We start from the raw sequence: 12,788 nt of genomic DNA, 5'->3' as shown, positions 1-12,788 counted from the left end.
CATTAGTTCCTGGTCTTCCTCCATTCCTTCCTTTTGTTGTCATCTCCTTTTTCCAAAGTATTGTTACAAAACCTGATTCCCCTCCAAAATATGAGCCAAAGAAGTTCTGGATCTCTTGGTGAATGCCGTTCATTGCACTCATTTTGTCCTTTTTACAGTTACTGTGGAATTCATGATCCCGCCTGTGTTGTTTACTGCAACACCAGCAAGAAATGGTTCTGTAATGGCCGTGGAAACACCTCTGGCAGGTGAGTGAGGGGATCTCATGATGAGCAAATTGAAGCCTCTTTCTGAAGGAATTTTTTTATAGTCAGCTTGGCTCAGTTGGTAGTGCTGTTGCCTGAGTCAGAGGTTTGTGGGTTCAGGACTTGAACCCATAATCTAGGCCGACATTCCAATGCAGTACTGGGCGAGTTCTGCATTGTTCTAGGTGCCGTCCTTTGGGTGAGACTTGAGACTGAACCCCCACCTGCCTATTCAGATAGCCATAAAAGATCCCGTGGCATTATTTGAAGAAGAGTAGGGAGTTCCTCCAGTGTCCTGGGCAACATTTCTCCCTCAACCGAAACCACTAAAAATAGATTAACTGGCCATTCCTAGCTATTGGGCCTTGTGTGCAGATTGGCTGCGTTTGCCCACAATACAGTAACTGTACTTTGAAAAGTAGAATTGATTGTGAAGCACTTTGGGATATCAACTATTTACCTACAATGCTTCAACTTAATTTGATCTACGTTGCATTAATTTCGTACCCTCAGACTTAATAACCCCGTCCCACTGATATTAACTGTTAGTGTTTATTCACTAGCATATTGTTAAGTGTTGAAGGTGATTGATCTTACTACACTGTAGCCTCAGTGTAACAAACTCCATTTTGTACAATCACATGTAAGAATGCATCAATACATCGAGTTTTGACAAATTTTAAAGATCCTTCTGATTCTTTTGGTGCCCCTGCCTTTTCTATTCTATTGCACTGAATAAGGTTAACAACACCATGTTTAATTTGACTTTCTGAACAGTGAAAACAGTTAATCCTTTAGTTAATATTCCATCCTCATTGCACAAACTGATCTGCCAACTCACCACTCTGTCTCTGCCGTGAAATGGATTCCAGCGTTACTGGTTAATCCAGCGTTACTCGTTAATCCATTATAAATAACATGATCTGGTATTTCTGCAGTGCTACTAAAGGTACTGTAAGATTATTGATTTTGTGACAGTTGCTGAGAGTAGAGGTGAGCTGTTAGATCAGCAGCACTGGCCAGGAGGGGAGTGGAGAAGAGGAATTAAATGCTAAAGAAAGGATTAACTTTATTCACTGATTACAATGAAAACTTCCTCTCAAAGGCAGTGAAATAATGAAATGAGATAGTAAAGTAACTTTATTCAGTCCTATACACCTTGGAGCTGCAGAGTCCACTGCCGCAAGATGCTGCTGGGCATCGAGTAATTCACTGTAAACAACCTATTTGATGTACTCAACAAGCTCATTATAGCGAGACCCCATTGCATCTTTTTAAATGTTACTGATGGTGAAGTACACTTGAAAACATCTTCTAAGTGTCAGTATGGCTCAGTGGGTAGCACTCTTGCCTCTGGGTCAAAAGGTCATGAGTTCAAACCCACTGCAGGACTTGAAGTCTGTAATCCAAGCTGACACTTCCATTGCTGCATTGTCAGAAGTGCCGTCTTTTGAACGTGACATTAAACCGAGGTCCTATCTGCCCATTCAGATGGATATAAAAGATCCCATGGCACTATTCGAAGAAGAGCAGGAAGTTCTCCGTGTCCAGGCTAATATTTATCCTTAAACCAACATCAACAACAATTTAACTTGTTGTTTATCTCATTGAGACCTTGTCTGCAGATTGGCTGCTCTGTTTGCCTGCATAAGTGGTTACACTTCAAAAGTAATTGATTAGCTGGGAAGCAATTTGGGAAGTCCTGAAGACATGGAAGGTGCTATGGGAATTCAAGTTCTTTTCTTTTGCAAGTCGAGCCTCAGTATCAGCCTCTTATTGGTGATGCTTGTTAAAAACATTCACTTGGTCAACTGTCTGGAGAGAGAGCTCCCCGTTTGGTTTTGTTCTTTGATCAGTTTCATTCTAACCTTGTTCTGTTCTCGCAGCCATATTGTAAACCACCTGGTGAGAGCCAAGTGCAAGGAAGTGACTCTGCACAAAGATGGGCCACTGGGAGAGACTGTCCTGGAGTGTTATAACTGTGGCTGCAGGAATGTGTTCCTCTTGGGCTTCATCCCTGCCAAGGCTGACTCTGTGGTGGTGCTGCTGTGCAGGTAAGTGAGCTCGACCTGAAAATACAGAGGGTTAAAAGATTAAACAGCTAATGAGTCAGCTGATAAGGCAATTAGTAGCTGCACCACATAGACCAGGAAAGGTCCCAGGTTTAGGTCTGTGCTGAGTTCGCTGATCCTAGCAGTTGGGTCTGAACATCCTTCAATTAGGGAAGAGGGCAATATAGCAAGGGTTCTGACCCCTGTGCTCATCAGTGACCCCTACTGGGCGTGGGTGGCCACTTGAGTGTGGTACCTAGAGGACACCTGCTGCCTTTGGGAACTACCGCAGTGGGGCATCAGTACTTTCAGGAGAGGAAGTGACAAAACTGCAGGGGTGGGGGGAAGATCAGCTTACATCTCAATTGCTTCCTCACTCTTATTTTGTATTTTAAAACACTCAAGTTGCTTCCCTGTACCTAAAGAATATAAAATGTATAATTTATACACCAGGTTATAACTTCCAGCTCCTTTATTATCCTGCAACCTTCATCCAGGGGAGAACAGACACCTCTTGAGAGCTGGATGCAATTATGATTCTTACTCACATTTCTTCATCCCGCCACCCCCCAATTAAATCTACCTGTAAACTCGGGTCCAGCTGAGAGAAGAGTGGAAATCAAAAGCAATTTTGATTATGATAGACTCATTAAGAGCTGCACGATCACTTCCTGGTGGTAGGCGATATAAGACTGTGCCTATGAATCCTGTTCTTTTGCCTCCTGCCCTGCACCCCACCCCCCTCACTGGCAGCAGTACCTTTGTGTTGCTCTCTGCGAGCAGTTCCACAGTCACTAGTGATATTCTTTTGCGCATTCTCCCTCCTCCACCTTTCTGCAGCCTTTGACCCAGCTGATCACACCTTCCTCCACCAACACCTCTCCGTTGTCGAGCTCGGTGGGATGGACCTTGCTTAGTTCCACTCTTACCTATCCAATTAGAGCCAGAATATCTCTAGCAATGGCTTCTCTTCCTACCCCCTCACCTCGAGTCGTCCAGAGATCCATCCTTAGCCCTCTCCCCTTCCTTATCTACGTGCTGCTCCTTGGCGATATCATCCGCAAACATGAGGTTAGCTTCCACGTGTACACTGATGAGATAGACCTGGCCTCTCCAACACCTCCCAGCTCTTCCATTGCCTCTTCTATCAGATTGCTTGTCTTGGGTGAGCCATCATTTACTCCAGCTAAACGTTGGGAAGGCAGAAGCTATTGCCTATGGCCCTTGCCACTGACTCCTTCCTGACTTCTCCTTCTTGGCTGTCTCAGGCTGAACCAGACTGTTTCAGCTTCAGTGTCCTGTTCTCCCTGAGCTGAGTTTCCTCTCCATCGCAAAGCCTGCCTACTTCTAAGTGCAGCTCAGCCATCACCCCTACCTTATGGCTCCCAGACCCCCAGTACTTTAAATATAAAATTCTCATCTAACATTTAAATCCCCTCCCTGGCCTCACCCCTCCATATGTCTATAACCCCCCCCCTACTTTGCTCCACCAGTGAGAAGTGTTTTCATACCCTTGGGCCTCTCCCTTCCTCTGCTGGGGAGCGTTTGGCTTCCACATAGCACCTTCCCCAGCAGCACTGTTCAGCTTAATAACTCATACACAGGCATCCCAGCGCTCTGAGACATAGCACACAGGTGAGCTGAGGTACCTCTAGAGGAGCCAGAGACTTTATTTTGTACTACACCCCATCTACAGTTGATAGAAGCTATAACAAGAGATGATCCCCACCGTAGTGATAAATTTTAAATCTTGTCATTGTCAAAGGCTTTGGTTCAGTCCAACCCATTTCCTGTGTGAGATGACTTGTAATCTGGCTCTCTTTGCTCACTGCCTTCAGGAGAAGAGGACAGAAAAAAATTTTAAAATGTTATACACAATTGCTTTCCTTCTACAGGCAACCGTGTGCCAGTCAGAGCAGCCTGAAGGACATCAACTGGGATAGTTCACAGTGGCAACCGTTAATCCAGGATCGTTGCTTTTTGTCCTGGCTGGTGAAGATTCCGTCAGAGCAGGAGCAACTGAGAGCACGTCAGATCACAGCACAGCAGATCAACAAGCTGGAGGAACTCTGGAAGGTATGCAGACTAACTCCAGCCCAACGCCAAAAGGGGATCTGTAATATTGGGAACGAGAGCGTCCAGGTGGAACTGTAAAACAGTATCACCAGTTATACGTCTCAAGGTTGTCAAACCTGTCATAAGAGCTTTGGTAGCATGTTTGTTTACAGTATCCTGGAAGTCCTAACAATCTTCTGATTCCTGTGGACTCTTACCTGATGCAGTATTTCCCAGTGTCAGTAAAATCTGGGTGCCAGCTAGTCACACGGCATCCTCTACTGCTACACTGTGGCTGCTTAGTTGTAGAACAGTGTCCATGGACAGAGACTGGAGCATCTCTTGCGCCCAGCTTTGTTAAGATTAGTATTTAGCAATCTATGCGCTGAACATGCGATGTGTACCTCCAGCTCTTCAGGGTCAGGGGTGGGCATAGGGAGGATGGGAGTGCACTAATGCACCGTGTGACCTCAATCATTGAAATCTGAAAGGAAAGCTCTGAGCTCCCAGATTATTGCAGGGTATGGAGGAACCAAATCAGCACAGGGTATGGCTGATCTATACTGTAACGGACATCAGCGTGCAGTTACTCAAAATGTTGATCACAAATTTAGTTTGCCTTCAGAATATTTAGTTTGATTAGAAATTGAAAAGTAAACACTAATGTCAGAATCTATAAAATGTTATGGGTGATGGTTCCGAGCCCCTCAGTGGTGCTCTCTTTAATGTGGTTCATGTAATGGGGACACTCTCAATGTTTAGGATAATCCGTCTGCTACCCTCGAGGACCTGGAGAAGCCTGGAGTGGATGAAGAGCCCCAGCATGTCCTTCTTCGGTACGAGGATGCTTATCAATACCAGAACATCTTTGGACCGCTGGTCAAGCTGGAGGCTGACTATGACAAGAAACTGAAGGAGTCACAGGTATTGTGCAGAGTAAGCCTCTGCCCCAAACATGCAACTTTTGTCCACATGTTTTGTATTTTTAGCAGTGCTAAATTTAGCTCTTAGTCATCATTCCTTTATGAGGCTCATTCCCTGTAAAAGTGTCTGGTAGCTGACTACCCATCCCTGGAAAAGGCTCCCTCAATGGCGCAGTTAGTTTACCCGGTGAGTCGCTGAACCAAAGAGACCCAGAGGTGCTGACTAGGCTGATCTCAACTGGCGTGGCAGTAGGGGTGTTATAATTGGCTTCGGAGCCCATAGGGTTAGGGGGGAGAATCAGCCACAGTTCCAGGTCCTAATCACTACCCAGCAACTGCCACTGGAGGTGTAGGTATTGCATGAGGAGAGAAGCAGGCTCTGGTGCAATGGAGGAGGGATCTAGATACGATGGGAGCCACTGACACGTTCACGGTAATGGGACTAGAGAAGGAAATAAATAATGCGGATATGAACTAAATGGCTCAAGGCTACAGATACAAAGGAGAGGGATCTAGGGGTATTGGCGGACAGTTTACTGAAACCATTAATACACTGCAGCAGCAGTGAGGAAAGCTAACCAGACCTTGGCCACACCTGGAGTACCGGGTACAATGCTGGGCACTGGTATCCCCACACCTGGTTTAATGGGTACAATTCTGGGCACTGGTACCCCCACACCTGGAGTGCTGGGTACAATTCTGGGCACTGATATGGCCACACCTGGAGTACTGGGTACTGATATTACAGCAAAAATGGCTGTCTTTGGGGGTAGTGCAGGAAAGGGCAAACAAACTGATGCTCAGTGTAAGGCATCTGAGTTATGGGGAGAGGTTCAAGAGCCTGGAATTCTTTACTTTGAAAAGAAGGTGCAGGGGGTGATGCCATTCAAATATTCATAAGCCTTACAGGAATTTATAACCTGAACCCCGACATGTTTGAGATTGCAACAAACTCTGGAACTAGGGGACTCCGGGCTCATGCTTAGGGGGTGGAAGGTTCACCGTTTAGATTGAAGAGCTTCACACAGAGGGTGGTGAATGTGCAAAATGAACTGTCCATGGAAAAGAAAGAAAGACTTAGATTTATATAGCACCTTTCATGTCCTCAACAAATCCCAGGGTCTTCATAGCCGGAGAATTACTTTTGAAATGTAGTTACTGTTGTTTTGTAGGCAACTGTGAAAAGCAGCAAGATCCCATAAACACAGTGACCTAATTGACCAGTTAATCTATTTTTGGTGGTGATGGTTGAGGGAGGAATGTTGGCCCAGGATGCCAGGAGAACTCCCAAGCTCCTCTTCAAATAGTGCCAGGAGATCCTTAACATCCACCTTAACTGCCAGTCAGGGCCTTAGTCTAAAGTCTCATCCGAATGTCAGCACCTCTGACAGTGCAGCACTCCCTCAGCACTGCATTGGAGTGTCAGCCTGGATTACATGCTCAAGTCCCGGAGTGGGGTTTGAACCCATGACCACCTGACTCGTGACGTGTAACCACTGAGCCAAGCTGACACCGGGGAGGCAGTGGGGACAGATGGTGTGGGAAAATGTATGGGAGAATTGAATTGTTATTCATGGGATTGGGCAGTTGAGGGCTTTGTTTTTGGGACTGGTCAGACAAGACGGTACTTTATCACTCCTGTGTTCTAGTTGGATAGCTTGTCAATTCTCACACTCAATAATGTCCATTTGAGTGAGTTACCAAGGCCTGGAACACCTCACAATGTACTTCTACTCGTCTACCTTCTGCCTATAATGTTCCCCTTCAACTGAATTATTTAAAGTTTCCGGGACATTTATTTTAAGACACAATAAGGATTGGATTGATCTAAAATCATGTGCTGATTCTCTCCCATGTGGGGGTGTTACTGGGACCCAAGCTGCTGAATGAATTCTGACTCATTTAAATTTGAGCTTGTACAGGTTGTATGCATTTTTAATGAGGCCTGAAAGGACTTTGTTACTTTGTAGAGGGAGTTTATGGTAAATAAGCATAGAAGTAGTAACGGTACTGAGCTTCTTGTCAATGTACTGGCACCAAACTGGAAGCAACAGTCTTGTGCTGTACAAGGAATTCTCCAGCCTGTTTATAGCCTTACTGTTCTCAAACCATAAAAGTTCATTCATTGTTTTTTTTAATTTCCACTTTGTAAAGAGGTTGACTGTGTGTTGGTGGAGTCTGGGCGGTTTACCTTCTCTGTGAGTGTGTGCTCAGGGTGTGTGTTGGAGTCTGGGCGGTTTACCTTCTCTGTGAGTGTGTGCTCAGGGTGTTTCCCCACAGCCCATAACATCGTAACTCTGTTTCTGCGAAACATAAAGAGCGACACAGGAAGTCACCATTCCATCAGGAGCTTAATAGCTGAGCCGTACAGCCCATGTCAACATCATGGGCTCAATCTACATATGAAAACCTTCAAATATAACCTGGAGTGGAGATTGGTTAGACCGTGTGGGCAGGGACTGATTGCTATTTTCCCTTTTTATTTTTAAGTGTTTAGACTGGAGTGTCCCTCTAATAATGAGCACAATGAATATTCTAACCAGCTCTTTCCTTTTTATAGCCAGCTAAATATCTCACTGCTTGAAACAATAAATGAGTTTAGTTCTGTTTCTAATTTTAGACTCAAGACAATATCACTGTGAGATGGGACCTGGGTCTGAACAAGAAAAGGATTGCATACTTCACATTGCCCAAGACGGACTCTGGTAAATGGAGCTGGTTGATCTTTCTAATTAAAAGGAATGGGCCAGCTTGGTGTGTTGGCACCATGGTCTGGCATAGCAGTCCCCATTGTGCAGTAAGGCGTTTGCACTCAGTATCCCGACTGTATTGAGGGAAGGGCAGCAAGTGACTGGGACATTGTCCATGTGGAAGGAGCCCTTTTTGTAACAGTAAATTTGTAGCCGATTCCATGTGGTTTCTGACTTAATTGAAGATATTGTGAGGGGTGTTGGATGCAGAGCTGTGTTTATTTCAGGAGTTGGCGAGCCTCAACAGCTCAAGTGACAAACTCCCAAATGAGTTATTGCTCACAAGTAAATCTATATCGCAGAGCTCCTAGCCAGTGTTCTGTTTGTATGCCTGTCATTATATTAATAAAATATAAGAAATGTTAAATGAATTGTGTGTAACATTCCCATCTTGTATAAAAAGTGAATTTTCCATTTTGGTGTAAAATACAAAGCTGAATGTTGTGCTGCACTGAGTAAAACCAACACTGCTGGACTGTCTGTATCGTACAGTCTGAGAGCAGTGGGAAAAGTAAAAATTAGAATTCTTTAGCATTGGTCAACAGTACTTTGTTTCTGACATACCCAAGAATACGCTTTCATCACCTGGCAATAAAACTGGGTTCTACAGAGTAGCTGCTCAGCAGGAGGCTTTGGGCACTGCTGTGTGGGCACACTCACTCGTGTGGACCCTGGCCCACTTGGTGTGTGGACTGCGGTCGCGCTTGCTTGCTGCGAGGACCCTGGCCCACTTGGTGTGTGGACTGCGGACGCGCTTGCTTGCTGCGAGGACCCTGGCCCACTTGGTGTGTGGACTGCGGACGCGCTTGCTTGCTGCGAGGACCCTGGCCCACTTGGTGTGTGGACTGCGGTCGCGATTGCTTGCTGCGAGGACCCTGGCCCACTTGGTGTGTGGACTGCGGACGCGCTTGCTTGCTGTGTGGATAGACCGTCGCTGTAGTTGCATTCAAAGGCAAGACGTTCCCAGGCCAGCTGCTTCCACAACCTAATTGGCTAAAACGAACTTACCGAAGCGTCTGTCACTAGGTCACACATGAATCATGGGCATGGTACCAGAGGGTACCCACTACCCATGGAACCATACCTCAGCAAAAAGTCGATCCTTTTGGGAGAGGGGGGCGACAAATACCAAAACAGTAATCTTTAGCCCACCCTTTACTGTGACCTAGGCAGCTTTTAAGCAAATATTATAAAGTGGGCCAGTTTTGTATTGGAGCAGCATATTAATGAGGCTGGACAGTTTGCAGTGATATAACTGTATGTTTTCGTGTACTGTGGGCATCACCTGGCTCCCCCTCACTCTTGTTCTTCAGACATGCGCCTGATGCAGGGTGATGAGATCTGTCTGCGCTACAAAGGTGACCTAGCACCTCTCTGGAAAGGAATCGGCCACGTGATCAAAGTTCCGGACAGTATCCTTTGTATCTTGCTAATTAAATCTAATGGCTGTTGTACAGCTGAAGAGTTTCCACAAGGTTGTTTGTGTATGAATGAAAAGACTAGATTGTCCGCCCACCACCCGAGTGCCCCCGCCCATTCCACCATCTTATCAGTCTCCCCTTTCAGCTTCCTTTGGTTCTCAGAATTATTCACTGTTCCTCCCAGTTTAGTATCGCCTGAAAATTTGGGCCCCACTCCTTTCAGCCCTTTATCCAAACCATTGATGTACAGTGAGCTGAAGGGGTCCCAGATCAGAACCCTGTGGGGCACCACTACCCACTTTCACCACTGACAAACTGCCCTTAACTCCTATTTTGCTTCTTCTCTTCTAACCAATTTTTAGTCCAATTTTCTAACCTCCACCTAATTCCATAGCCCTTAATCTTCTCCAGTCATAACCACAACTTGCATTTACATAGTGCCTTTAACGTAATAAAACGACCTTATCAAAAGATTTCTAAAAGTCCAGGTACACCACATCCTCTGCATTTCCCCATCCACCACATCTGACGCCTCCTCAAGAACAATCTTCTTTTCTGAAATCCAGGTTGGCTGCTTTTAATTATTTTTTCCTTCTAGATATTTAGTAATTTTATCTTTTTAAATAAAGATTCCAACATTTTCCTTACCACAGATGTTAAACTAACTGGCCTTAATTCATAGAATGATACCACACAGGAAAAGGCCATTCGGCCCATCATGCCTGTCCTGGTTCTCTGAAAGAGCTATCCAATTAGCCCCACCTCCCTGCTCTTTCCCCATAGTCCTGCAAATTTTTCCTTTTCCAGTATTTATCCAATTCCCTTTTGAAAGTTTCTATTGAATCTGCTTCCTCCGCCCTTTCAGGCAGTGCATTCCAGATAATCATAACTCGCTGCATTAAAAAATTCTCCTTATCTCCCCCTGGCTTTTTTGCCAATTATCTTAAATCTGTGTCCTCTGGTTATCTCCTGCCAGTGGAAACAGTTTCTCCCTATCAAGCCCTTCATAATTTTGAACATATCTATTAAATCTCCCATTAACCTTCTTTGCTCTGAGAACAATCCCAGCTTCTCGTGTCTCTCCACATAACATTAATTACCCAGGTTAACGCTCTCCCATTTTGAAAATGGGTATCACATTGGTCACTTTCCAGTCCTCCGGTACACATCTATTCTCAATAGAAACCCTGAAATATTTCTAGGGCCGTCGCTATTTCTTCCCTCATTGTCCTTGGATATTTCTCTCCCTATTTTTTTATCTACATGCTACCCCTTGGCGACATCATCCGAAAACATGATTTCATATTCCACATGTACGCTGACAACACCCAGCTCTACCTCACCACCACCTCACTCGACCCCCTCCACTGTCTCTGATTTGTCACATTGCTTGTCTGACATCCAGTACTGGATGAGCAAAAATTTCTTCCAACTAAATATTGGGAGGACTGAAGCCGTTGCCTTTGGTCCCCGCCACAAACTCCATTTCCTAGCCACCGACTCCATCCCTCTCCCTGACCACTTTCTGAGGTTGAACCAGGCCGTTCGCAACCTTGGCGTCCTATTTGACCCTAAGATGAGCTTCTGACCACATACCCGCTCCATCACCAAGACCGCCTACTTCCACCTCCGTAACATCGCCTGTCTCCTCCACTGCTTCAGCTCATCTGCTGCTGAAATCGTCATCCATGCCTTTGTTACCTCTAGACTTGACTATTCCAATGGTATCCTGGCCCGCCTCCCATCTTCCACCCTTCGTAAACTTGAGCTCATTCAAAACTCTGCTGCCCATATCCTAACTTGCACCAAGTTCCGTTCTCCCATCATCGCTGTGCCCACTGACCTACATTGGCTCCTGGTCCGGGAACACCTTGCTTTTAAAATTCCCATCCTTGTTTTCAAATTCCTCCGTGGCCTCGCCTTTCCCTATCTCTGTAATCTCTTCCAGCCCTACAACCCTCCAAGATCTCTGCACTCCTCCAATTTTTGCCTCTTGCGCATCCCTGATTTTAATCACTGCACCATTGGCGGCCGTGCCTTCAGCTGCCCTAAGCTCTGGAATTCCCTCCCTAAACCTCTCTGCCTCTCTCCCTCTCTCCTCCTTTAAGACGCTCCTGAGGACCTACCTCTTTGACCAAGCTTTTGGTCACCTGTCCTAAAACCTCCTTATGTGGCTTGGTGTCAAATTTTGTTTGATAATGCTCCTGTAAAGTGCCTTGGGACATTTTACTACATTAAAAGCACTGTATAATTGCAAGTTGTTGTTGCTATATTCCATCAGGTCCTGGTATTTTATCCTAATTTAGCTTAACTGACATCTCTAATACTTTTATTTATTATAATATCTCATCTTGCTTTTAATCTCCTTCCCAATATCCTGTGGTACTGCCGTTGTCGTGTGATCCCAGATAAATGCTCCGTGGGCAGACCTGACTGTGCAGCTTAGAGCCAACTGATGTGTATAAAATAGTCCTCCTCTCCTCTCTTAAATATATTTTAATTCTCAAGGGTTTTCTTAAACTTCACACAGAGGACAAAACTGGAAATGCAGTTAAAGAGCACAATGGTTCAGTGGACCGTTGTGACAGTTTTAGTGTGCACATAAATATGTTTAAAAGTTACTTGATTTAGCTAATTCTGGAGTGTTTAAAGATAGCTGCAGGATGTTATGAGAGTAACATTGTTGGGCCTGACTTGTCGGGCTGAGAGTTGTGTCTCTAACCTACCTGTGCAGATTATGGGGATGAGATCGCTATTGAACTCCGCAGCAGTGTTGGTGCTCCAGTTGAAGTCACTCACAACTTCCAGGTGGATTTTGTCTGGAAATCAACTTCATTTGACAGGTAAGCTGCCAGTTTCCCCAACCTTGCCTCTTAATCTGTAGCATTATCAACCTTTATTTTCTGTCTAAAGACTATCCTCAGGGAATGTTGCCAGCACCAAGGCCCCCACAGTAACAAGTGCATGTGGGGGTTCAGGTCGGATCATGGTTTGATCTATCCAACAATCCACGTGGCCAGTGCAATCTCAGGTACGTCATGGATGAATATCGTAGCCAACAGGTACTCAACACGTGCTTGGTTTATCGAAGGGGGTTCAACTGTTTTTAAAAATATGAAAAAATGTGAAAGTAAGTATGGTGTTACAGACAGATCAGTAATAATGAGAGGCATCCAGTTTTTGGATCTGCAGTTGTTGAAGAATAGAGCCCCGGGCTGTGGGTGTAAGGGCCCGGGCTGTGGCGTTAAACTTCAGTTTATGTGTGTGCATTAGCAGTGGGTGTTTCACCTAATCTCAGCTGCAGTTGTGAATTATTTTAATCTGCGAGATGCAACCTTTGAAC

General features: G+C 45.3%; 1 protein-coding gene across 2 annotated transcripts in view; it reads left to right on the top strand.

The window, feature by feature from the left end:
• Positions 1-12,788, top strand: part of upf1 (UPF1 RNA helicase and ATPase) — an 80,484-nt gene that overhangs the window by 29,990 nt on the left and 37,706 nt on the right. The window contains exons 3-9 of one of the 2 annotated variants that reach the window (XM_067968583.1): positions 159-248; positions 2,132-2,299; positions 4,192-4,372; positions 5,114-5,275; positions 7,895-7,979; positions 9,338-9,436; positions 12,180-12,288. In XM_067968583.1, coding sequence (XP_067824684.1) covers positions 159-248; positions 2,132-2,299; positions 4,192-4,372; positions 5,114-5,275; positions 7,895-7,979; positions 9,338-9,436; positions 12,180-12,288 — 894 coding nt within the window. Of the gene's footprint in view, positions 1-158; positions 249-2,131; positions 2,300-4,191; positions 4,373-5,113; positions 5,276-7,894; positions 7,980-9,337; positions 9,446-12,179; positions 12,289-12,788 lie in introns of both variants that reach the window. The other variant, XM_067968582.1, reaches the window with a different exon arrangement.

This window comes from Heptranchias perlo, chromosome 29, assembly GCF_035084215.1.
Source record: "Heptranchias perlo isolate sHepPer1 chromosome 29, sHepPer1.hap1, whole genome shotgun sequence".
Classification (NCBI taxonomy): Eukaryota; Metazoa; Chordata; class Chondrichthyes; order Hexanchiformes; family Hexanchidae; genus Heptranchias; species Heptranchias perlo.
The sequence above is the reverse complement of the archived record's forward strand: the minus strand, read 5'-3'. Positions and strand labels throughout refer to the sequence as shown.